At 41.7% G+C, this 27,068-nt stretch overlaps 1 protein-coding gene across 50 annotated transcripts in view; it reads right to left on the reverse strand.

Annotated features, from left to right (window-relative positions):
* Window positions 1-1,645: 1,645 nt before the first annotated feature.
* The window catches only part of RIMS2 (regulating synaptic membrane exocytosis 2), a 534,102-nt gene continuing 508,679 nt past the window's right edge, over window positions 1,646-27,068 (reverse strand). For all 50 annotated transcript variants that reach the window (XM_075415724.1, XM_075415741.1, XM_075415702.1 and 47 more), the window contains 5 exons: window positions 8,627-8,768; window positions 6,919-7,031; window positions 6,072-6,173; window positions 5,011-5,150; window positions 1,646-4,563 (listed from right to left, as the gene is read on the reverse strand). In XM_075415724.1, the coding sequence (XP_075271839.1) occupies window positions 4,345-4,563; window positions 5,011-5,150; window positions 6,072-6,173; window positions 6,919-7,031; window positions 8,627-8,768 (716 nt within the window). In that variant the 3' untranslated portion in view covers window positions 1,646-4,344. The remainder of the gene's footprint in view (window positions 4,564-5,010; window positions 5,151-6,071; window positions 6,174-6,918; window positions 7,032-8,626; window positions 8,769-27,068) is intronic.

Raw genomic sequence — 27,068 nt, forward strand, 5'->3', positions numbered from 1 at the left:
AGGACCCTTTAGAAAAGTAGAATATTGTGGCTTTTTTTGGCCTGTACAGCTGTATCAGAGCCTTCTCAAGTATTTGTTGAGTGTGATTGTGTTTATTTCCAAAGAGTGCCAAAGGCAGACGGGCTCTGGTATGTTCAGCTGTGGGAGAAGGTGGGTTCGCTGCCCTGCAGCCCACCCCACCACAGGGCTGGAGGTGATGTGCTCCTGGCGCGGGGCAGCCTCTGCCGCCATCACAGCTCAGCTCCGACCCAGGTACCTGCCTACTCTGTCACACTTGCAATAGCCATGTCAGCATTAGCAGAGGAGGAGAGGGACCTGCTGGGATATTAGTGGTTTAACATGCCAGAAATTTGGGTCTGTTCCCCCAGAATCCCGCTTTCAGACACAGTACAACAAACGGAGTCTCCTTCCTCACAGGTCCCACCCGTGCTCTGCCCAAAATACACTTGCTTGCTTTCTTGGTGGTTTCATGTCATGACAGTGTTTTTCTTTTGCCTCATGGTGGAGTCACCATCCCTGGAGGTGTTCAAAAACCTTGTAGATGTGGCACTTCAGGACATGGTTTAGCAGGCATGGTGGTGTTGGGTTGACAGTTAGACTTGATGATCTTAGAGGTCTTTTCCAACCTTAATGATTCTATGATTCTGTGTCTGGAATCAAATACACACATTTTGCTGTGCAAACCGCCAGCCAGCCTCTCAGTTTTCAGTAAATTTCCAAGGTGTATGTACCCGACTCGGTGGCAGTGCTTGTGTTTTGCCCAGTCACCACTGTCTGTGCTGATGCTACCCCTGAGGAGCCGGGTGGAGAGAAAAGCCTCAACTCCCACCACCTCCATTGCCATCTCCACTCCCACCCCCTCATATAGCTGTTGAGGCGTTGGACCACTGCCTGCTCGCTGCGGCAGAGGCTGCATGAGCCCTAACAGCCACTGCTGCCAGCTGGGTTCTCTGTCCTCGTTTGTGCCCTGCTCGTAAACAAAAAGGCAGCTAATATTAGGTGGTATCTAGGGATAGAGTGGAAGCTTGCAAATTTACTCTTTTTACAGTTAAACCTGTTGAATATTACAGTCCATCAGGTAAAAACCTAAGGCTACAGCTTTCCTAGTTAATTAAGTGGTGGCAGGGACTGCACCTGGGCAGGGAACTGTACCATTGGCATTGCTCTGGGGAGGCTGGGCAGTGTCCTCCTGACACACCCAGGAACTGGACGGGTGCTCGAGCCACAACCATCCCCAACAGTCACCCTGTTTCGAACGCCTGAAGTTTTACTGGGTGGCAGAGCTGCTCCATGGCAGCTAGCAGTAGCACTTCACAACCCCAGTATATTTAGTGTACTGGTCATGCCGGAGCCCGAGCACATCCTTGCAGCCAGGGCCGGCAGCTTAGAGCCAGCTCCAGTCTAAGAGCCGTTCCCCTGAGAGCAGGAGTGTGGCCGGGGGGAAAGCCTCAGGTAGGGAATGTGATGTCTGAAAAATGGCATTTCATCTACAGCACTGTGACGAGAAGAAAAGCTTGCTTGTTCTTCAGCTGCGTGTGCTGTTTGCCATGAACTCCACTGAAGGATGCTGCTGACCATCGCAGAGAAAAGCAACAAAGCACTGCACGCAAGTTCTGTAAAGAAAATGTTTTATTTAAAGTGTTAAATACCATCACCAGTATGAGTTTGATTTACATTAGTTGGTGTTCATTACAGGCCTAATCTGCCCTTTTTTTTTTCCCCCAACTGTAATTTCTTTTAACTTTTTAAAATGTATTATGTACAAGACAGCAGTGATCACTGGAATAGTGCTATTTACATGACTAAACCATGAGTAGAGTTGCAGACGTGTGAAAATTAAAAAAAATACATTAATTTCTTTAAAATAAATACTGCATAATGACAAGTATGTACAAACCTTCCATGCGTCATGTCCTTGATTTTAAAATTTGAAATAATTTATATAGGAGTATGCATACAAGAATTTGTGAGCACATCTCACAGTATCAGGAAAATGGTTATGTATTTTTATTTAATATCCTAGGGGATATTGTAGACTGCATGTTAGTAGTATTTATTTGCTGCTGGTAGATGGGTGTCTAAATTATTTAAATAAATGTAATTCTACCAGTCTGTCCATTAACTTCATAATAATCCATTATATAAACTCTGAAGACAAGACATAATCTTGACTTATATGATATTGCACAAAGTAAAAGGCATTTTAAGTGATACTGTTATTACTTTTGCCCTCTTCTGAGGCATGTACAATTTCTTAATGGGAAACTTCAATAGATTTTCAAATAAAATCAGGATAATTCTGTGTGGCCTTAAAGGTAAATGTAATGTATATTTCAAAAATTATTGCAAGTTTTCAATATTAAACCTTAAATAGGTATTAAAGGCATACAAAGACCCAGAAAAAAAAAAGGATATTTTGTTATTAAATGTTAGCCAGTTACATTCCCTTTAAATAATGTAAGTTAATGAGAAGCTTGAACTTGCAGCACCACCCAACGGTAGATGCTGTCTGCTACAAAAAAACAGGTTTTTGCAGATCCGTTGACTGCAGTGAGGGTTCTGCTAATGGTGTCAAATAGCTGTAGCAGTGGTACTGATATAAGCTTTCTTTAAGGCTATTTTACGAACCGAAGATTGACATTTTTTCAGACTGCTATTACCGAATTATGTCTTTTGCAACACAAATGTAGTTTATGAAAATTGAACTTTACAGCAGAACTGTACAAATTAGTAACCTTTGTTGGTTTTTTAATTTCAAAAATGTAGCAACTAATTTGGTTTAGTGCAAAGAAAAGTCTTTAAATGTATTTCCTAAAAATCAATCACGCACTTAATTTTTCCGCTTTCCAAAACCTTCAAGAAATGATAGTTCAACCTTTGAATGAAAGATGCTGGTGCTGAAAACAAATTTATTGAAGACGTCTTAAAATGGCCACATGATTCCAGTATTTTGCTGTAGAATTCAATTTAAGGTGAGAAAAAATGAAAATAAATTACCATGCACTGTACAACAAATTGCAAAAAGTTCAAATATCTTCTTTATCAAATACATGCTGAATTACATTAATGTACTCCCAAGCCATGTTGCAAAATCCTTTTCAACATGCTTGAAAAAAAGTAAGTTCTTAAACAATATTTTTCTCAAATAATTCAGAAATGCAGAACAATCTGCAACCCTGAACCAAATATGGGGCATAAGAGAGTAGTAAGTCAAAAGGTAGCCATTTTAGAATATGATGATCATCCTGGGAGGTAGAGGGGAAAAAGAGCAAAAGGAAGAAGGGAGACTGGGAGGAGAGATAGAGAAAGGACGCGGTAAAAGAAGTGTACAATTTGCACATTATGTTGAACTTTACAAGGCTTGTACCTTTTACATTTAAATAAATTTAATATATTACACTTATTTCTTGTCACATAAACAGAATTTTAAATATTTGCTAGAAATTATTTTTTATTTTTAATATACGTCTGCAAAAACACAGACCATGACTGGTTTAAAGAATGATAAACGTGGTGTGTCTTTGTATCACCCTGTTGCATTCTCTTCCCTTTAAAACCATGCACTAGTGAAATTTATTTTTAAAAATAATATAAATTGTTGAAAATGGCTGATTTATTCTTTTTTTTGTTTTTTTGCAAGTTGCAGCCCCAAGAAAATAATTTAAGTGTTCAGCTAAATCTGTGTCCATGCAAAAAAGTTTCTTTAATTTCATACAGTACAGTATATCCACAGAATTTTATTTTTCAGAGAGTCCATCACATCTGGGTTTTCACTGTATCTATAGCTGGAGGTATGAAGCCCGCCACTTTGAGTCTTGAATCTTTTCAGTACGAAGAGTTTTCGGATCTCAAGCAACTGTTTCAAATGACAGTTGGCTTTTCCAGCATCCTTACATTCTTCTTTTCTTCCAATGTCCGCTAATCCACTGACTTGTAACATGGCTTCATGGGAAGGTAACTCCATTTCTGTGGCATAACCAAGCTTTAGGAAGGGAGGGCAGATAACTAACGAAACAGGAGCAACAAAACAGATATGCCATTGAAAAGGACTTTTGTTGCATGAAACAGATTGATTCTTCTAGTTTAGTCCATGGCTTCAGATTGGACCAAAACCGAGTGTCCCTGAACTCCAAACCTATCAGTTCTTCATGACTTCAGTCCTTCACCTGAGGGCCTTCTGTAGGGCACAATGTGTGCAACTTCCTTGAGAACACAGGATCGCGTTGCAGCCCTAGAAACAGGCTCAGAAGACACAACATTAAGCATGCAGTGTTACCAGGGTTTGCGACCTGTAATTTTTTTTTTTTTGTAACGCTGGTTGCTATGACAACAGTTTCACAGCTGCTATGAGCGAGCATATGAAGGTCCTGTGGAACTTTCAAGAGATGATTGGGAAGCTCTTCTAGTGAGAGGAGCTAAAGTTGGGTCTACTAGCGAAGAAGGAGGGAAGAGTTTGAACCACCCAATCACCATGTTGGACAGGTCCAGTTCATCTAAAAGTATCTGTGCCACTCCCATAAAGGACTTGTGATCCATACGTCCATAGTCTCCCCAAACAATTATCTGTTTGAAAAGGAAACACATGAAAATAGAAAAAAATGAGCAAAAATGCCAAAAGCTTCCATGTGATTCATCAAATGTCTCTGCTTATTTAATTATAGTAAGGAATTAAATATTTGACTGCTGACGTTGTTTCGTTCTCTGTCTACTAATTGTGATGCAGTGGCAGAAATGACCTGGGCAGTAACGGAGCAGTTATTCGTGATATTAAAGAAACCCCAGTGAGAGAAGGAGTCCATACATAACAGTAGAAGCAACATAATCTTCAACTAACTTTTGCTCAGCACTCTCTATTTGCATCAACAATTATTACTGCAGCATTTATCTGCTTAACAAGTATTTGAAATAGCAGAACTTGCCAAATGAAGCATGAAAGGAAGCTTGGAACTTGTTCAGTGAAAACTGTACAAGTGACATTTTCAGATTCTGAAGAATATGGATGCAGATTACCTGTAAAACTTTGCCTTGGGGACTTTCTTCAAATGATAGAAGTTGCTGATATAGTGGTTCCAGCGTTTTTCTTGCTACTTTTGTTTTCTTTTTGGCTATGCAGACCCCATTTTCTAATAGATACACCTTTACATATGGTGCTTAGAAGGAAGAAAATAAAGAACAATAAGTAAAGAATTCATTCAGATTTTTTGCGTAACAGATGCACTGTTCTATCACCATATGATAAAATCTGCCTTTTACTGAATATGTAACTTCTATGAACAAATCTCCACATGCAATATTAATATTTGTTCACGTGCAAAGCATCCATGCATTTTCTTAACTTTTCTCCCTGGTATAATTTTTTCTTTACTTCTTTTTATATGTCTCTTTTGCCATGAAACATTTCAGATTTTGACCTGGAAAAATCAGACATTCCTATATATAGTACCCCTATACTGTACAGTATGCAAAATAGGCCTGTTAAGTAAATGAATGACTTGCACTGACTTTGGTGAGATGTGGATTAATGCTCCAAATTGTTAATAATTTAAAACCATCTACAAGGTGAAAATCAGTAAAGAAAAGGCTCTGACACAATTACAATTTCTATTTTGGCAGAGAGCTTGCTAAAAATATCATTATATTGTCCTTTTCACATAGTGTTATAGGACACCAGATTATAAAATAAGGAGTAAGTATCATAATATTGGTCTACTTTTCGAGTAGGTACTTATTCCAGTCCTCTTGATTCCCTCTTCATCCCTAAGACTCCTATCTTCAGTACATACCTTCCTTTCTACCCCATAACCAAGGATGCATTTGGTATTACTGAAATACCTTTGTGTGTTCTGGTAGCCCACACACCAGTCTGATTTTCTTTTTCCTCCTGAAGTAGGGTTGATTTTTTGTATACCATTTCAAGACATTATGCATTTCAGCGTACAATACTGTAAACTATTGATATGTGAATTTGCTAAGAGTTTACCTCAGTTGAACAGTAAAGCCTCAGAAGTTGGGGGTTTGTTCAATTTTCTTGGTAGAACTCTATTCTTGCTGCTAAGATTTTTCTTCCTTACCTGGCAGTGTCTTTGAACCTGGTTTTACAACAAGGCCACGGGCTCGGATTATTTCTACTTCCAGTTGTCCTTTCTTGTCCATCATTCCTACCTGGATATCTCCTAGACAACAAAAAGAAATCCTGGTATTATAATTCAGAAATGCCTAAATATATGAAAAGCTATGTGAATTTCTAGGATGGATACATGATGACTTGTATCGTCTGCGTTCCACCAATAAGCATGACTCAGATTTTAACATTACTAGATAATTTAATACTCATCCTCTTCACTGCTATTTATGTTAGTAAACAATTTAAAACCCCTGCAGTAATACTTTGTCTCCCATTTCCCATGCCCCATCACCTCAAATTAATTTTTTTTTTGTCTTAAGAATTTCAGATTAAAAAAAGGCAGCAAGGGAATTAGTACAAAGTAGCTCTGTAAAACTGCTTGGAATCTCTTCACCACGCCTCTAGTTTAAGACCAGGTTTGAAAAGACAACTTGTGAATAAAAATTCTGTAAGCACAATAATAACAAATACTTTGCGCCTAAATTTCCGTTTTTATTCAATACTATCCAAGTGATTCAGAAAAAGGACTGGCCTCATCAGCCACATTTTAAAGATGGAAAATTGAAGAAGAGATATAAGACTGAATTTTTCAAAGTACCTTTCCACTTTTGAGTGTCTTAATGAGGATCCACAATTATGTTCAGTGTTAGCTGAGGTTATAGTTTTGGTCTTAACCGAGTTGTTCGAAACCACATGGGAAATCCATATTTAAAGACTTAGAATCTAGATAATTGCTATGTTCTAATTACCAGACCCAGTAGATTATACCATGTCTATAGGACATAAATGCTTACCCATTGATGGTGTTGCCAAAGTCTGTCGTCCTACAAGCTGGGCAGGACCAAGTCCATCCAGAAAATCACTGAACTGGCTGTCTGCAGCCAACCTCACACCAGGGAAAATCAAACTGAAAAATAATATTAAAAAAAAAACCCACAAATAAATACACATGAATTTGCCCTTTTTTGTTTTCTAGATATTTTGTATTTAGCGTTTATGTTTTTGGTACTACTGCTCACAGGGAACTTATTTACATTTACAAGATTACAAAACAATTACTGTAATTTGCCCAGCGATAGAACAAGGGGCAATGGGCACATTGGAAGCAGAGGAACTTCCGTCTGAACATGAGGAAGAATTTCTTCCCTCTGAGGGTGACGGAGCACTGGAACAGGCTGCCCAGAGGGGTTGTGGAGTCTCCTTCTCTGGAGATATTCAAAACCCGCCTGGACAAGGTCCTGTGCAGCCTGCTGTAGGTGACCCTGCTTCGGCAGCAGGGTTGGACTAGATGACCCACAGAGGTCCCTTCCAAGCCCTACCATTCTGTGTGATTCTGTAATTTTCAAAACTCCAGTGTTCAACAAGCAGCAGTTCGACCTCCAGCATATAAACAAACAGGTGAATGAAGAATTAATCCTCACTAAGTCTAATTTCCACAGTAATATTTTTCTGTCATGCTCTTTTCCCAATATATTAAAGACCGCTGTTAGTTACTGTAGCATTCACATGAGACCAGTTCAGTAAGATAACTAACATATGCCCTTACCAGTAATTTAGTTACATGAAGGTAAAATTGCTCAAGTTTCTCAGTCAATGTGATCTCAATGGCTGAATGTCAAATGTATCCAGTGAAATTATTACATTAGACTGAATACTGGTTACCATTTTTTAAATCATCTTTTAAAATCAGCATTCATTATAAACATTTTATTAAAAGTGCCTTTGAGAATGACATCTGTTCAATAATGGAACTGAAATCCATTGTGGCAAATGACCAAAGTAACTTGAAATTCAAATTCCTGCCATAAATTATCTGTGACCCATTACAAGGCAACAAGAACTAATGAGATTTGTAATGACCAACCATAAATAAATGTCCATCTCAAGTGCATATAGTGCATCAACTTGGACATGCAAGATACACTGTCCAGTATAGGTGTATCATCCAGTGCTGTGAATACCGCTAATAAATCTATCCACAGTGGGATTTTTCTGGTCAGTATCTTAGACATACCACTCAGAAGTCTTTAACTTGTGCTTTTGTGAAAAGCATGATACATGACAGTCTCACGCTTCTGCTCAGCTCATTTCTTCAGGATTAATTAGCCGAATGTTTGAAAAACTCTTGAGCCCAGTGAATGACACCGGGAAATGCTTTGCTCTGCAAAGCACAGATGGATGCGAGGAGTTTTCAGATGAGAAACTGTCCTCTTCTGTGTTTTACCCATTGCACTGCACCTGCTTCCCCTCCTGCTACACCGCACACTGATGGCTCTTACCCACCAGGTCCCTTTCTCACGGCACTGTAGAAATGATCCTCATCCTTCCTGCACCAACAATGGGAGAGTTTCAGTCACGGGGGAACACAGGCTTGGTCCATCAATGCAACTAGCTTGTGAAGGGAATTCTGACTAACAGGACCTACAGCGCTCACCCCACTTTTGTCTAACTACCAGCTTCATGGAGAAATGTCAGGTAACCACAGTAATAACCGCTGCTTACTTTCCCTCAGAGCTGTAGCTGTTCATGCTCCCATCCGTCGACTCCCGGCTGGCCTGACGGGTCATCCAGTTCCTCATCTCCACGGCCAGCCCTGTCTCAGTGCTCCTCTGGACGGTGCTCCGCAGCTTCTTGCCCCCTGCTTCTGTGGAGACAGCAGAGAAGCCCCCATGGCACCACGCTGTCGCAGCCGGGCGGCCCTGCGGGGCACCGCTGCGGGCGGCACACCTCCACCCCATGCGGCAGAAACCCTCGAAGACAGAAATTAATGACCTGTACCAAATCTTTCATTTCAAGATTACCGGTTTGTTAATAATAGGCAAGCAGCATTGTAAATCTCTGTTAGAGGACCTTAGTTCTGTCACTGTCTGCTTTCCAAGGCAGACAGCAAACGCGAAACACAAGTCTGCCCGCGGAGGTAATCAGATTTATGTTGTCCATAGTCTAGTGTGTTTAAAATATGCTTTCTCTGGATGAATACATTCCTCTTAGGAACTCAATTAAAATGTTACCATTATGTCAAAACCTGCAGTGTCTGAGGAATGTTCTAATTCAGATGAATTATTTGATTTAAAAACATTTGGTCATTATCTGCTAAATCAAGTTACAGATATCCATTAGTGAGGACAGTAAACAACAAATCAGGAACCCTTCCCATTCTTTCTTCTCTATTCACTGTCCTCTCATTCCACCAGCTGCTTTAACTTTGTATCTAAAAAATACAGTATTGACTTTTATGCACAATATGAAACTTTATTACCACCTCCAAGAGTAACAATTTTTGTATCTGCTTGCATAGCTTGATTTTATTTGTAAAAACAGTAACGTGACAAATAGCTGGGTACCAGACAAGGGAAAAAATACTCAAAACTCAATAAAGTAGCATTTTAGTGTAGGAATTTTGATCAAGACCTCAGCTGGAAGTATATTGAAAGAAAAGAAAGGAATCAGTAGGAATCAAGCCTCAGTTTCTCTTTCATGAGTAAGACAGTCACTCCATGCCATTTCTGATTTTAAATGCTGTTCTGAATTTTGTATTCCAGTTTCTTCATCTTTTCAATACCCTCCTGACTTCAGCACAGTGATATACTGATAATATTATAAAAGAGCAATAACTCTAAATGTACACGACACCAAATGATGTCAGAATTCTTAAATATTGATACAATGAGGGCAGAGTACATCCAAGATACTAGGGTATCTAGGGATTCACCCTCCTTTGCAGTCACTTCTAGCCTCTGCTACCCTCCTCTGGCTCATCATGTACCAGAGGACAGAAGCTGGAACCGTGGGGTCAGTGAAGCTCTAGGGATTTGCGAAAGCAAACCAGCAAGGGAGGAAATTATCCTGGGATAAGCACTCTCACACCCTGAGGAAGACATGTGAGCACAGGGGCTGGCTTAGAGTAAGAGGACCTGTACCGTCAGACAGGGAACAGGAGAGGGACATTGAAATCAATGTCCCACACCATGTCTCTCTGTCCTACAGGCTGCAGTGTGGGCTGAAGTCTCCCAGGAACACACCCGAGGCCCTCCAGCCAGGAGGCATACCAGGGCAGATTAAGAACATGGGAATTTTAGTGAAGTGGGAAATAGACACCCAAAACCTTGCAATAGTGGGAGACACCCAAAACACCTTGCAAACCCGCTGGCCCCTTGTCCAGAAAGATTTAATAACACTGCAATAGTTAGCAGTAGCGAGACATTTTTATAACAGTATCCTGAGTGGTTCAAATCATGTTGTTACAAGCCTTCCACGCGTTCCTTAAGACCACAAATTTTAATCGGTACATAAAGAATAGCAGAGGTAACAATTTTGCTCTAGAACTGCAGCTACCCACATGAATTTAGTACTCAGACTGAAACATTTTTTTCACTATGTCAAAACTACTTCTGAAAATGCCCATCAATATCTGGTGCAATAAATACAAATAAAAAAGTTATAATGCTAACATGCCACATGAAAAATGAAGAGCAGCAGTCAACAATTTCATTTCTATTGGGCTATACTGTTCCACGTGTCTGCTGGTTTTATTATTTATATTAAACTAAGGAAAGCTGGCAGCTGACTTCCAACATTGGTATACAGCAGTTATAAAATGCAATCACTCATATCAAAGAAATACTCCCACAAAACTGCCTGGACAAAATTGTGCTATATTTTTGTAGATAAAGGTACACTGTGTCATAGTTACATGTGAAAGGCTCACAACTCCTGAAGCCCCATGCTCTCTTTTCATTAAAGTATTGTTACAGGATATTACTCTTCCATTGTAAGAACTCTCTTGATTAGTAAGCATTCATTTTTGTTCAGCCTTGTGGAATGGTGGTCATTCTCGGTTCATTGTTGCAAACATGGATTCTGTCATGAAAATTTAACAGAGTATCTCCATCTTGCATGATTCTTCACTCTTTCCATATCCTATGTTTCAAAGATTTTGGGGTTTGGGATAACTAAAAGTTTGAATTTGTGACATGTGAAGGAGTATACAGTAACATTTATTAATCAGTTAGGCAGATTTTTTTCTGAATTAGAGCTGTAAGTCTGTATGCCTTCATTCTAGCAGAACATTCACAGAAAAAAAATCAAACACATCTATTGCACATTGATTTACTAAGAAATCAAGGCAGAGCTGGTGCAATTGCCATTCTAGTCTGCGTAGAGGCACATGTGTTTCACCAGCTGTTCCCAATATCCCTCTGAATCTTATTTTTAAGCAGTTTTACTTTCCCGCATTCATTTTAACTGAAATAAGTGCTCTGGTTCACATGAAGACAGGCCAACAGCTGAGAAGATACAACTTTGATACAGCATGAAAGTTAGGCATGCACACTATATCCAACTTTTGCACAAGTGTGGGTGGTAAACTGATTACTTTGACCCTAACATTGAATTTAAAGAGGGCTGAAAGGAGGCTATGTGAATAGCTATTCTCCAGTTTTCAACAGAAACAGGCAGAGCTCTCTGATGGTCCCGAAAGAGAAAGGTCTGACTTTTCAGCAATAAGGCTCCTAATCATGATGTTGATGCTTCTTGAAATAAGAATTGAAGATTTAACAGCAAAATGGCTATTTAGAAGTAAAGAAGAAGCCCCAGTTCACAGACATGACTCCTGAGCCTCTGCTCTAGCGATCAATATTCTTTCAGGTTAAGTTTGGCTAAACTAAGATGTAACAACATGCATAAGAAATACCTACACATGATTGCCCACCATCATAGCAATACATTGGTCCCTGGAAAAATATAACAAATAAAATATAATCCCACAGTCCCTTAAACAATTTAAAAGCAAAGAAAGTAGTTATATAATCCATAACTTGTGTTTCATAAATTCAACATTAAAATACTTAGAAGGTTGCAAGTAGCAATGAAAATGCAATGTAGTTACTCAAAGAAATAGCATTCGGTGCCTTACTTCCAAGCTGCAGCTACGAGAAGATCTGGTTGAAGGTCTTACCACTCCAGTAAATTCAAACTGTTTTCCCTCATTCTGCCTGGAAGTTAAAGCCTTGCCTGTTGTGTTAATTCAAATACTTGTGTGGCTGCATTCTGTACTGGACCCAGTCCAAAAGGGACAAACCAACAATGTGTTTTAAAGTTGTTCTCCTTTTGAGACAGACCATTTCCCAAAAACATTTGTGAAAACACCCAGATGAATGAGCCCAACTGAGGTGATGCTAATCTCTAGCTAAATTAATAACTTGGGAATGCATCTGCCACTAACACAGAAGTAAAGATGTAACTGGTGCCGCTGTAAAAGTGCAGGTTGGTTTTATAATCATAAAGTATTTATACACACAAACTCACCTCATGCACATCATTTTTAATCCTACAAAGTGAAAGGATGCAGAAACAAGAGAGTCTGGTAGTGTACTTTGTTGCCAAGTATGTTGCTGACCACCTACACTGAAAATTCTTCTACTCACAACTTACTGAACTCTAATAAAGAACATTGAAAATGTTCTCCAAATTAGTCTAATCTAATTGCCCTAGAAAGAAGAAATTTCTCTCAAGTTCTCATCACAAAACATGGAATATATTATCTGAAAAACACTAGCTCAGATTCTTGGGGCCATACTGTAAGGAGTGGAATAAATTACCAGAAATAATTGCTTTGGCATTTATGAAAGCACACTCATTCTTACAGTTAATCACACTAGTAATTTAACTAATATGGTTACTGCAAATAGACTCCAGAGGCCACCTTTTGTAAATTATACACGGAATTATTTGTTCCCACAAATTGGAGTGCAAATCACTTGCAAATTAGGGGTGCAAAACTACTGATATGCTATTCAGTATCAGATGAGGAGAAGTCGGAAAGTGCCGTAAATGCAACAGATTACCTTTGGTGCTCTGGGATCTAGCCAGATGACATCTGCCTCCGGTGGGGAGAAGGCTCGCTCTCAGCAAGAGCTTCCAACAACTGCTCACCACCACGCACAGAGCCCTGGAGAGGACATCCCTGGCGCGGGCAGAGGCAGGCTGGCTATGCCAGTCCCCAGGTGGTACGTGATCTCTTGGCCGGACTTGTACTGAGTACTGAGCAGCTGTGGCTTCAAAAACACACTCAAGGGCTTGAGGTGCCGCTTGGTCTGCTCTCCTCATCTCACCAAAAAGGCTTCATAAAGGCTGCTTCAGTATTTTCATTTGAACTCAGGACTTAGCTGCCCGTAAGGGATCATTTTTCAAGAGTAAAGTTCTTTAAGTATCTAGACATCTGCTCTAGGCACGTTAAGAACAGGCTAGATAAATTTGTCAGAGACAGTCTAAGAACATCTGATCCTACCTAAGAGAAGAGGGACAGCGTAGGTCTCAAATTCCCTTGCAGCCGCACGGTTCTGTGTCTGGAAGAGGCCAGGTTTTGGCTGTGTTGAACGAGGCATTTAGCTCTTGTTGAAGCACTGACGGGAACCACAGCTGAGTTGGCTTTTTCCTTGTGTCACCCACAGACCCCAAGCAGCAGACACGGATTCGGATCTACTAATTTAAGCAGGATTCAGGAAAACCAGATGCCACTGTCATCTCAGTCTGAGAAGTTCTGAGCCCACCTCACCAAGTCTCAGAGGACAGTGCTAATCACCAGCTTAGGAAGCATTGTGTTACAGTCCTTGTTATGAAGTTTTTTCACAGTTCCTGTCGTCAGCATTTATGAAGCCCAAAGACCATCTGCAAGGCCAGGGAGAAATTGTAACCAGGGGCTTTACTTTGCACTTGTAAGGAAGAAGGGAAGATCTGTGTTCCAGTTCCTGCTCCCATGAATATCTGAACGTAAACCACGTGAGAAATTCCAACTGGCATGGGAATGACCTGCCTTGATAGCCCAAAGGCAGAGCTACCTTCAGCTGGGAAGCTCTTGAGTGTGGGAGCAGACAGGTTTGGAAAGTCAGAGAGAGCCTGGACTGACAGCCTCAGTTTGCACTATGCATTTTCAAATTTCTTGGGAGGCCTCACTAGTTTTTGATTTTCAGTCAAGAAATACTTCTTCACTCTTGTCCTGTGACTCTGGGTTTGCTCCTCTGTCTTTCCTCTGGCCATACTGGAAGCATGGTTAATTAAGGTTAAGGTTAATTAAGACAGCACCTAACAAAAACTAAAAGAAAGAGAGAACCAAATTAAATTATCAGCTTCAAAACTGTTGCTTGAGCTTCTGGTCAAAGGCTGGTATAGAAGCTTTTGGGTCCCATTCTTGATGAATCCCCATATACAGGACCCAAGAGGCAAACACCACGAATCTCAGTTGTTCCTGGGATATAAAATTTTGGCCAGATTGCAGCAGCCTTTGTCTGTATTTCATTTCCCTTTCATGGCAAGGCTGGTTGTATGTTCAATCTGGAAAAGATGCCCCCATTTTGTTGTGGCCTCATGATGTGAAGTCAGTTTACCACACAGTGCTGCCAGGCAATGCTGTGGTTTAAGGCAGGCACCTGCTTCTTATTCTCTCCCACTTTCTAATGTGTTTAAAGTTGTATTCTGCCACTTTAATTTCTCTGCTGTGCTGATGTCCATTCTTCAGTCCTAACTGACCCTTCAGCAAATTCTTAAGAGCACCAAACAATAGAAACTGCTTTTGTCTGTGTGAGGCATCCATCAGTTTAAGCTCTTCAACACTTGTGTTCCCAAAAGGTTTTGAAACATTTTTACAAGCCTGAGTTGTTAACAAGAGCTTTTTTTCCACGCGTGGTAATTAATGTTCCTGAAATTCCTGTATCCCCTGTATTATTATTCAGAATTACTATTGAACATGCTACATATAAAAAGGACAACTAGCCATCTCTGACAGCGTGGAGCTTGTTTTCAATACCTGTGCTATGTCACACTCACTGGAAATCCCAATTAAGCATATACAGAACCACAGCACGGAGGTTTGTGGCTTGGCCATTCATCTACTTGTGTGGCTGCATTCTGTACTGGACCCAGTCCAAAATGGACAAACCAACAATGTGTTTTAAAGTTGTTCTTTTAAGTCAGGCCATTTCCCAAACACATTTGTGAAAACAAACACCCAATTGAATGAGCCCAACTGAGGTGACACCAATCTCTAGCTAGCTGAATAACTTGGGAATGCATCTGCCACTAACTAAGATGTAACTGGTGCCACTGTAATTCTTGACAAAGAATTTACCTCTGATAACAGACAGTCAACGGACTGGGAGCCATCCCAGGGAAGCAAAACTAAATAACCACAGCTGTCTGGATGAGCAGTGTTAGTATTGATGTGATTTCCACTTCTCTTTTGGTTACTTGGCTCTGACTATATGACAACAAACTGGCTATGCAGACTTCTGGTTGGATAATTTGTTTTACAGATGTTGGTTACAGATCTTGATTGTAATACACATATACAATATGTAAGAAAATAAAGTTTTTTCTCTTTTTTAGTCACCTATTTGGCCCAAGAGAGATCAGGACATCTCTATTATGTTTGTACTATTTTTTTCAAATGTATGACTGCAGGGCCAAGAAGGAACGTTTTCTTCAAACTTGTGTAAGACGTATTTCCAAGTCAACAGCTATGCTGGGATTTACTGAGCTAATAAACTACCCCTTGGCTAGCCAGTCTAACTGGAGATCCATAAAGGTTTGAATCTAACTTGAAAAATCCTATTGCACACTAAGAAGCTCAAATACAGAATTTAAAAAAGAGTTTAGTTCTGACGCAATATAAAACCAGCAGAGATCAACTGCAGAATTAATACATTAATCGTATTACTTGTATTTAGAAATGCACAACTCCTGACAGTGAGACACGAACGAGGAACACAACTGCACACAGCCACTCTGGCCTCTCCAGCACTCCTGCAGGAATCTCTGTTTCTGTTACTGGTAAGGCCATCGGTTTTCTGAGTGGGGCCAGAGAATGCACCTGCCAAAAGCCTCGTACGATTGCTGTAAAACGGAACACAGAGATACGACGATGAAGAAGCACATGGCTTTGCAGCCCACAGCTGTATGTCCCATGTGCCAAGTGACCTGAACGAACAGTTTTTCAGGAACCCTCATTTAGACCAGTTACGATCTCCACACAGATAGATGTTCTTATCATTCCAATATAATAGGTCTGACTTTATGCATATTCTGTGCACTTGTCAAAACAGAATGGTAGCATTTTATAACCACTTTGTACATCCTGTACAACAATCTACATGACTACAAAAAGTACAAAGCAGTGGGAAACCAGTCTCATCCCCAAGCTATTAAAATCCAGAAAAAAATAGAGCAACCAATTTTGCGGAATTAGATTCTAATTTTAAATACCATTTACATAAGGAATCACTTGATAGGTGCACATCTTCACCACAAGAAATCTCAAAACCCAGTCTTTGATTTTGCTGGTAAGAAAGGATGACCATCTTAAGTAAAAAGAAACCGTCACTGCAGTTTTGACTGATAATGTGTTTATGTTTATATGTACATTCAATTTTCCGGATGTAGAGCATTCTTATGCACTTATTAATAACAATTACTCCATGCAGCACCAAGAGCAGATTAAAAATTCTTAAACAGTTAAGAGTGTGTATATTGAGGAGCTTAGAATTGCTTCTTTTTTTTGTATTATATGAATTGGGAGATACTTTCTAAATATTGAATAACGTCAGTAACGCTGTTCTTTAACCCACCCTTGATTATTTTTAGTACAGCTAGGGTCATTACAGACACTATCGGACTGATCTGTGCAGCATTTTTGAAGGAGGTAGCAAGTGTGTTGAAACAATTCAATACCCTCTATTAGGGCTTAATGAGATAGATAGTGCCAAGTAATTGGATAGCTACTGAGATTACACAAATTAGAAACAGTTCTTCCTCTTAGCTTTGTCTAAGATGAGTAATGATACTATGCAAATATAATTATTTAAATAAGCACAGTTCCCAAAACTCTGAGCAAATTTCACACTGTGATAATCCATTTTCAAACTACTGCTGTTAAACATCTACCTCTCCAATTGAAACAATGGCAACACAGCGTGCCACTGCTCTGACTACACTGTTGACCTTGCTACTGAAAAATGACAGTTACTGCACGTAGGTAGAAGTAAGACAGGTCTTTTTCAGGTTTATGTAGGTACCACCAGAGATGAAAACTGTCAGACACTGTAGCTTGACTGCTGCTGTTATAGCTATACCTGAGTTACCTGTTAGCTATTCAGCCACATGCTGCAGTGTAACTAGCATCTCAGAAGAGGAACACAACAAATATAAGAGAAACACAGCATTAAAACTCAAGTATTTCTATCATATAGTCAGGTAGAATTACGTTGTACTTTGAATGTTAATCCTTCTGCAGTCTCTTCTGCCTTTCTGCTGATTTGCCAGATGTTTCCCAGAATACATGTGTTTTGTTTGTCACACTCATCACTTCGGCAGCAACACTACTGGTTTTTCTATGCTTCTTTTTTAAAGGTCTTTTAGCCATCTTGGCATCTACCTCTCCTTCACCGGTACAGTACCTGAGTGTAATTGGTAAAAACACTTAGGACTGGAAAGAGACCTGCAAATTGCTGGAAGTGACTTCTGTACTGCCTCCACCCTGGAGCCAGCCAAAGGAGCTGCAGAAGTGGGAGAGATCCAGCCCCACTGCGCGGACGGACACGCTGACTCAACTCAGCCCCTGAGCAGTGCCCTAGCAGCAAACATAAAACACTATTGACCATAAACTTCAATGTCATACAGATTCTGTATGCAATTATTATTATTCTGCATTCGGAGTGATTTTTATCCTCTAAGATGAGCCACCCCACTGTTGCATGAGTTGTGCAGCAGACAGTCTCTGGCGTGTTAGCATCAACCAAGCCAAGGTCTTTAAAACTTCATCTTTTACAGTGGGTACCCTGTCACAGGGCAGTATACCCTTCTTTCATATTCCACCTTGGCTCTGCCTATGAACATTCCATGTAAACAAGGTCATCTTTACCACCAAGGCCGAAAAGTAGGCCAATTCCCCCAAGAAGATGTAGTTACTCTCATTTTCTTCACTGCCTGATACTCCTACTATTACTTTATTCTTTTTAAGAGGATAATTTTAAAACATAACTACTTCATGTTCAGGATTCTCTTCACTTTAATAATTACTGTGTTAATGAATTTATTGTTACCACTTCCCCGATTTTCTATTTCTGGTTAAATTATTGTCTGCTTGTTATTGTCTATGGGGACCTCCAGAGGGGACAGTGTGATCTGGCGGCCTAACCACAGGAACAGAATCCAGGAATCGCCAAGCTTTCCTCCAGCTCTACCAATGAGCAATGATTAATCGGTGAGAAATGCTACCGAAGCCAATAACAGTGCTCAACTGAGCAGTTCAGTGTATGTTTAAGTAAGTTCCAATCCTTCACTCACTAGCACCAATGGCAACACTCCTGCTGACACCTGTGTGGGATCGAACAACCCCTCGAGCAAGTTTCCCAGCTAGTTATCAGCCAGGTGACAGGAGCATATACTGTGCTTCTATTCCTGCCAAACTCCTGCAGCAACACTCAGATACTTCTTTCGGTAGACATCAATATGCAAAACTGTAATGTATCTTCTCCTCAGCTAACATAACTAATTCTTGCTATTTTTGGTATGATTGTCTTGGACTGAAGAACATTCTGTGGCTTTTTTTTTTTCCTCAACTGGCTTTTGTTTTTCTAACATACTGGGAGACAAAGATGCTTTCCAGTTCTTTCTGAATTAATTTACATCTTTAATTATCATAAATTATCTCTTGAATTGTCTTCAGCACCTGCAAAGCATTTGACTTCCCCCTTGAATCTCATAGCTTCACTACCACCCAAAAACTTTGGCAAAAGAAGACATTCAATTGAAATATACTCCCTTTCGGAGGACATAGTTCTGCACGTGGGTCTTGCCATGAATAGCAGCTCCATAGTTGCACTCCTGGCAACCTACTTTTTCACAGTTTATATCAACACCTCAGTGTAAATGCAAATCAGAAGTGAATGTAAATAGAGTATAAAAAGGAAACTGTAGTGCAAATTTATTACAGCAAACAATACACACAGTGTAATTTGAGGAAGTACCAAGTTAACAGTCCCACTCATGAAAACAGACGCAGACTTTCCAGTGACCACATGCGATCTGAGCCTCTCTCTTCTTTTCTCAGTGCATGTTGGATAACTCCTCTCCGGTAACCTTCTTGTACATTAGAGTTCACTTGCTCTAGCACAGTTCCAGTTGTCCACAGGAAAGGTAAGTGAACTCATATCCACTACTTTTAAATATATTAGGTGCATGAAATTTTGCCCTATCTCTATACAGACATCTAAAAAGATGTCACACACATTTACATTGGAAATTCCCTGGATTTTTAAATTTAATCACAAAATTTCCCTTAATTTGAACAAAGTCAGGATTTCAGACAAAGTGTGAGGCTTGGGATACTTCAAGAGCATTGAGACAGGTACTGATTTGCCCTCTGTCCCCACATCTCTTCAACAATTTCCACACAATTTAAATCTGTTCCAAGTACTATTTGATGCCAATTCTCACTTTTCTATGCAGGCTGTACACTTTATCATCAATGACTCTAACAAAAAATGCAAAAGACACCCTTTAATAACCTCGATACTCTGATAACATAAGTAGTTTGCTCTAGTACCACATGACATGTCAGTTCTGTGTGTACACAAGCACACATGCCAGAAATAAATTGACTATGAAAAAAAAGATTATGCAATACCTTTTACTAGACACAGCTAAGAATAATAAACTCGTTTAAAAACAACGAATGTGAATAAACTTGCATCTAACCGATCAGCAAGTAGGAAATGCTAGAGCGAACAGCAGTTCCCTGTGCTGCAAACCTAGCCGACCATGGCAAGTCCATGGCTACCAACTGGAAAACTGCAGCCTTTCCAACACCTGCTCCTTCAGTACACTACAGAGTTGACATCAGGGCTTAAGAAGTCTCCTTCTTTAATCAACTGACACTCAAACAGATCTTCTCAATCATCATGTTCAAAAAGAGCTTCTAAAATTATTAATACATTTTATCGAGTTACTTACTATTCAGTTACTTCTGAACTTGACAGTACTCTTACTTTCATAGCCAAAGATATACCTATGGACCAGTGTATTCATTTCAGCAGCTAATGAACAAGAGTTTGGAAGAGAGTATCACAAATAAACACCTCAACAGGTCAGATTTTCTGTTTTTATTAAAAATGTCATTCAGTGGGAAATGTAAGAGCACCCCTGCAGCAAGTTATCTTATTTTAACCCATCAGAAATAACTAAATCTTAAGGATGGATAACTTATGAAGTGGGTTTAACATCTGTCTTTTTTGGATTAAACTGTAAAACAGCATTAAGTACGTGAGCACGGGAGTGCACGTACCACATCCACCTAAGGACACTGGTGGAACATAACTGTAATTGCATAGAAGCATTCAGAGGACAACAAATTCCAATTTGAGTGCAGAGGCGACCTCTCATCAAAAAAACCCATCACATCTCTTTCTTTCTAATCTCAGTGACAGCACTTGGGAAAAGACTTTAGCTGCCATGTCTGTCACTCCTGCTGTAACCTGGTATGTCTGAAATCTCAGGCAGCAGAAACTCAGCTCCATTAAAAACTGCATAGCAACTACATCACTATTTTTCATTGGAATTGCACAAAATGCATTTTCAAGTGTAGCCTACATCCAAATAGGATCAGATAATGTAAATCAACACATGTAAAAAAAGCAGTATACATTCTTTTAACACTTCTGTTTAAATAAATTGCCAGCACAAACTAAACAAATAATTACAATTACCCTTAAATTAACATATATTCCTCTACCAATTTGCATATATTTCATATTTCTTTGAACCAATGAACAGTTTTAAACATACGCAGACCACAACTAAGGAGTCAGTTACATGTTTCCTAGAGAAGTAAAGAACACAGACCAGAACAAAACAAATCAATACTCTGTTTCCACACAGGATTAATGCTATTGTTGTAACTAATAATCAGGACTGAAAAGACAACTATTCTGGAATGCCAGAGGAAAAAATCTTTAAAGAATACCTAGGCATGTTTAGCATAATCTATGACACTTTCAGGTTTTATTTTAAATGTGTTTTTTCAGCCATAGCGTTTATTAGCACATCAAGAGATTAAAAATGCCCTCTGAAGCCTACTCTGCAGTCTACTGGCCGTATTTTGCAGTTCGCTTCATTGTACAAGGCAGGGAACAGATGATAGCACTGAAGGACAGCACATGGTGCCCCAGTGAGCAGCTCCCTCTTCTCCAAGGGAAGGGACAACCCAGCCAGCGCCAGAGCAGGGTCCAGGGAACAGCAAGGGACCACCAGAAAAGGAAAGGTGCATTGGAGAAGAGACTTCAGGGACTGTCGCACATGAAAAGATAAATCGAGACCTGTGAAGACCGGGGACAAACATTTGCCACTGAACCCTTGGCCTGAGACATGGAACGTGATACATGCATATGCAGATATTTTAAATACTGAATATGGATGATGTACATACACAGCTGATACATGTTTGTCTAGCAGCATTGTACAAATACTGGCATCTTAATCTGATACTGCTGAAATCCACTGAAGGTGCAATATGCTCAATTAATCTTAATGAAATCAAAAATCCGGAATTAGTTCTCATAAACTCTAGGAAGACCATAAGTTCATTCTGCATGTAAACATATTTAAACACATCAGCTGATTTTCTTTATGAAACCAGTATTTTCAAAGCAAGCTCCTCAAACCCAGGTTCTGTCCTGGGCGGGGTTTGGTATCATGCTTAGCGACACATACACATTTGTTACCCAAGGTTTTCTGATCATTAGCTTAAGGTTTGAGGTTTTTTTTATTTTCTTGGCCACAATTATACAGAAAATCCATTGCATTTCTTTTCTTTGTTCTGTAAAGTTCTGGTCCTGCAACAAATATACGGAAATTACACAAGCACTTTACCGGTCAGACTTACTTTTATGAGTAGAGGCTAACTGTGAGCGAGACCTGCAAGGTGTACGCATAGCCATCCACCCACGCTGCTGTTCCTCCGCAAAAGCAAAACATTTCATTGTTCAAATCCAGTGTTCTTTGCAAATTATGTTGTAAGGATGTACAAAGGATGCCCGAGCCAGTCAGAAACCCACCCGTGAGGAAGTGCGGTTGGTTTTCCTTATGAACGAGCAGAAAACGGAAAGCCCGGCCACCCCATTATTTTTTCAACGTTAACTACAGCTTAGCTAACAACTTCACTTCCAACAGGACGATAAACATCAGCTTCTGAACCGCAGCTCGCCCTCCCGTCACCAGCCCGGCGCCACCGACCTCCCCCTCAGCAGCGGGAGCTCTCCGGGAGCCGCGTCCCCGCACCGAGCCCCCGCTCAGCACCGCAGCCCGGACGGGGACAGGGACGGGGACGGGGCGCCCGACCCCCGGCCGGACCAGCCCGGGGTGCCGCCGCCGGGCCCGTCCGACCCCGCGGACACCTGCCGCCTCCCGGCCCCGGCCCCTCACCTCCGTCCTCCTCCTCCAGGGAGTTCATGCAGGGGAAGTAGACCGCCAGCGCCTCGAAGGAGGCGGAGAGGCTGCTCCGGCTCTGCGACCGCTGCATGCTGCGCCCGCCGGCCGCCGTCTGCCGGCCCATCTTGGCCGAGCGGCACCCGCCTTTGGCGCGGTACAAGAAGCGCGGCGTCTTGGCGGCGGGAGCGGAGCGGGGCGGCGGGGAGCGGGGCCCTCTGTGCCGCGATGGGGGCCGCAGGGCGGGCTGCGCGCCGCGGAGCTCCGCTCTGCCCGGCTCCTCCGCCCGGCTCTGCCCCGCTGCCTCCGCTCCTCGCGGCGGGGCGGGGTGAGCCGTCAGCCGGCGGCGTAAGTCACCGGGGCGGGCGCGGGGTGGAAAAGCGCCCGTCGTGCGAGCCTCGCCGGCGGGGCTGAAGATACCGGCCGCGCCGGAGGCAGCGGAGCACCGGGTAGCGGCGGCGGGCGCTAGCGGCGGGCCGTCCCGCAGGCACCGCCCGCCAACTTTGTTCCTCCCCGCCCGGTCCCCCCTGGGCCGGCCGGAGGCGGGGAGGGAGGGAGGGAGGCGAGCGGCGGGCGCCGAGCCGGGCGGGACGCTGAATGCGGGGAGAGGGCCGGGGGGCGGCCCCCCGGCTTCCCCAGGGCGCGGAGGCGGCTCCGGGCGTGGCTCGGGGGGCGGCCGCTGCCAGCGGTCCTGGCCGGCACCGCACGCCGGTGGCCAGCGGGCGAGCGGCCGCTCTCTGGCGGCGTTTGTGTGGAGAAGGAACGAATCACTGCATCCCGGGAGGGCTGAGGTGGGAAGGAACCTCCGGAGGTCGTCAGGTCCAGCTCCCGTGCTCAAGGAGGGCCACCCAGAGCCGGTTGCCCGGGACTGTGTCCAGGCGGCTTTGAGTATCTCCACGGATGGAGACTCCACAGCCTCCCTGGGCAACCTGGGCCAGTGCCCAGTCACCTTTACGGTGAAAAAGTTTTTCCTGGTGTTCAGGTGGGGCCTCCTGTGTTTCTGTTTGTGCCTGCCACTTCTGCTCCCTCCCATCAGTGGTCCAGCATCTGGTGAGGAATGAGCCCCACAAGCCACAGGGAGATCCTTCGCCTCTCCTCTACTTCAAGCCAAGCTCTTTGTCTCCAAAGCACGCCTGCCTCCTGAGCAAGCATGGGTGTATCTTTACTGAATTCACAAGGTTTGCTCGTAGCTACAACACATGGCTTTTATCTTTGATTGGATTTTACTTCAGTATTTTCCTCACACCTATTTCACACTACCTTTCTTTCTCTGTTTATCCAGTACATTAGATTAATGGAGTCTATATCATTTGGCAACCTTCCTCCCAAAGTGACAAGAAACTAAGGCACTGGACATCATTGAAAAGAGGTACAAGCTCCTGTAAAAGTCTTTTGCAGTGTCAGTAACTTCTTCCCCCATGACAGCGCAAAAGTGGTATCAAACCTTGCACATGGCTGTTGTCTTCTTTCTGGCCCTTTAAACAGTAAATGTGGTAATTTTTTTCCAGTTTTCTTTCAAAGGAACTTTCTCTCTGAATCTCCAAAAATAATGGTGAGCGATATTTAGGGTTTGATCTCATAAGCTTTGCAGACAGAATGCCAGGTTGAAGCCGACTGAAACTCTCCATGAAGAACATGCATAGAGTCACACCCCTGGAGCATGTTTCAGTGAGTTGATGTTTGGAAAGGAATATTTGTGCCCACATAATAATAAGCAATTATAAACAGCCAACACTATTACTCTCATGCTTTGCTAAGGAATGAAAACTAATCAGAACTTAAGCATTCAGGGATGGAACCCATCATCACTCAATCTGCAGGGAAACAGTGAGTTTTGACAACTATTTTTACAATATGCACAATATTTTCATTTCTAGATAACTATAATCTAGCGTTCCTAATACAATGCATTTCATGTGACACCATAGCCACTTATTTCAGAACGACATAAATCCTCTTTTCCTCTGCACTAGCTGTAGCGGCTTTGACATATTTCAGACATCTCGTTCAGGCCACACTCCAAAACGTGTGTTTAGTTTGCCATTTTACGTAAGTCCGTGTTTCTCTGGCTGCGTGCCAAAGGTTGTCACCTTCCAACGTATCTGTGACTCTTTGCTGGTGATCAAGAAGGTGAGCTGCCAAGGCAGACAGACACCTCGCTCGTGTGCCGCAGGCAGGCCGGTGGGCAGGCCGTGATCACAGAGCCCTGCTGAGCCACTCCAGGTTGAGATGGGCCCTGGTCAGCCTGCGACAGCTCTTGCACTTCCTCTAAAATCACCCTGTGCATTTGTGCCAGCGCTACGTCACGTCGAAGCACATTCAAACTGCAGAGTGAACTCCTTCTGTTTACAGTTTACTTTAAAAAGGTGTTAGTAAAGACTATAGAGCAAACAGGTCTAAAACAATTTATAATGATAATGATAGTAATAATAATAAATCTCTAATATAGAATCATCATGTAATTGGTAAAAACCAATAAAATGTGTTGAAGTAAGTGCTAAAGATATCTTTAAAATACCTGGTGACTGTAGGATTTTCTATCTATAAACACTAAAGCAGACAAAGTAACTTCCTTCAACATCTTTATCAGTGTAAGATATGGCAGAACAGTAAATGTCTGTGGCTTGATGAAACAAGAATTCATGACTGCTTTTGAGAAGGTGGATGCGAAAAAAAAAAGTTAATGTTCATTACATTTCAGCTGAACAACCAATAACTTGAATAACTCTGAAAAAGATGTTGAGGATGCAGAGAAAGGCAAAACAACAGTTGGACAACTTGGAGATAGGTACCACAATACAGGCAAACTGTAGGATACGTATTCAAAGAAGAGCAACTGATTTGTAACGTCTGTTTAATCTACTTTCACTCCCATTTGTAAATACTCCTTTTGTAAATACTGCCTTTAGAAGTATCCATAGTAGGAGAAATAACACCTGCTTAGGAGTCAACCAGCTTGCAAGCTGTTTGCTCTTGTTTTCCTTCCCAAGTGAGAGGGTAAGCCCCTCCGCTGCGTCCCCCTAAGCTCTGACCTCAGCAGAAGCTGGGAGTCCCGCCCGACACAGCGGTCCCCCGTCCTGCCACGACCTGGCCGTCACAGGGGTGGTCAGCATGTGGTCAGCATGCCGCACGCAGCGAGAGGCTGACGGGGCATTTCGTTGGTGGTGTGTGGCCTCGGTGGGAATTGGGCTGTGCCCTGGGGACTGTGCCACAATGCCAGGGCCCCCACGTCTGCCAGCCCCTCAGCACCGAACAAGACCTAGCAGCCCCAGCGACGATAATGAGTTGATGTTTTTGCTAGTATTGCACAGCATATAAAAAACCCCTCTACTGTCGTTGAGAAAATCAGCTCTACCAAGAAAATCACTTTAAATATTCCACAATCTATAGTCAATTCCAAATTGTCCCAAACAGAAGCTGCGATACAAGGCACCTATTCATTCAGCAAATCTGTGACGAAGCACCGGATCACGGTCCCATCCAGGCTTCCTTAATATGCTCCTCTCTCCTGATTTTCTTTCTTTAAAATAAAGGTTTAAAGGGAAAATTGAAAACAGAGGCAAAGAACTGAGAGAAGAAAGCCATAAATTGTCAGGATTTGGGGATTTGGGGACCTTCTCCTCAAACAGTTGCTAATGATTGCATTGTACAAATAATCTAATTGGCAGCAGTCTGGATACATGCCTTGACTGCAGAAAATGAGATTACTGCCCTGACATTGATAATATCCCCCAGTTGTTTTGCTGATTTTTTTTTTTTAATTTTAACTGCTACTCATTCATTTGTGTCACCAGTTGCAAGTGAATCAAATTCCTATTAAGGGAACTACATCCAAACTTACATCTCAATACTAAATACCAATGCAGAGCATGAGACTCTCACGTATCACATTTCTTTAACATTTTCTGATAGTTTGCTGAAAGAACAGTGTGTTGTAAGAATCCAGGTCAAGCAGAACAAGGTCAAACATCTGCTATAAATGTATGTACTGTCCTGAGGCAATTCTATTTGTAGGGTTGGATAGATTTTCAAATATTTTGGTGGCTCATCTACTGAACTAGGATCACAATTGCTTACTAGTTGTATTCCCTGAAAATTACTAAAAAATGTCATGTAACATGAATTTATGGCACTGGATCTTCAGTGCCAGCCTGCTCTGAATACAGGCAACCAATCATGGGATTCTGGATTTCATATATGTATCTTTCTACATTTATATAGATATAGTATGTATGGTGAAGGGGAAAATTCACACAGGAAAAACTCACACAGGAAAAATTAATATGGAAATTAATATATTCTCCATCTTTTTCCACCTTTAGATGTGACTAGGTGAATTTCAGCGTGTGTTGCAACTAAACACAATTTGTTAGACTTTAAATGGAGATACATAGGAAAAACAATGATTTGATAATGCCTTTCTGAAAACATATTTTTATTACTAGGGGGGAAAAAAAAAGTTTCCTGGCTT

The sequence above is a fragment of the Opisthocomus hoazin genome, chromosome 3, assembly GCF_030867145.1.
Source record: "Opisthocomus hoazin isolate bOpiHoa1 chromosome 3, bOpiHoa1.hap1, whole genome shotgun sequence".
NCBI classification, from domain to species: domain Eukaryota; kingdom Metazoa; phylum Chordata; class Aves; order Opisthocomiformes; family Opisthocomidae; genus Opisthocomus; species Opisthocomus hoazin.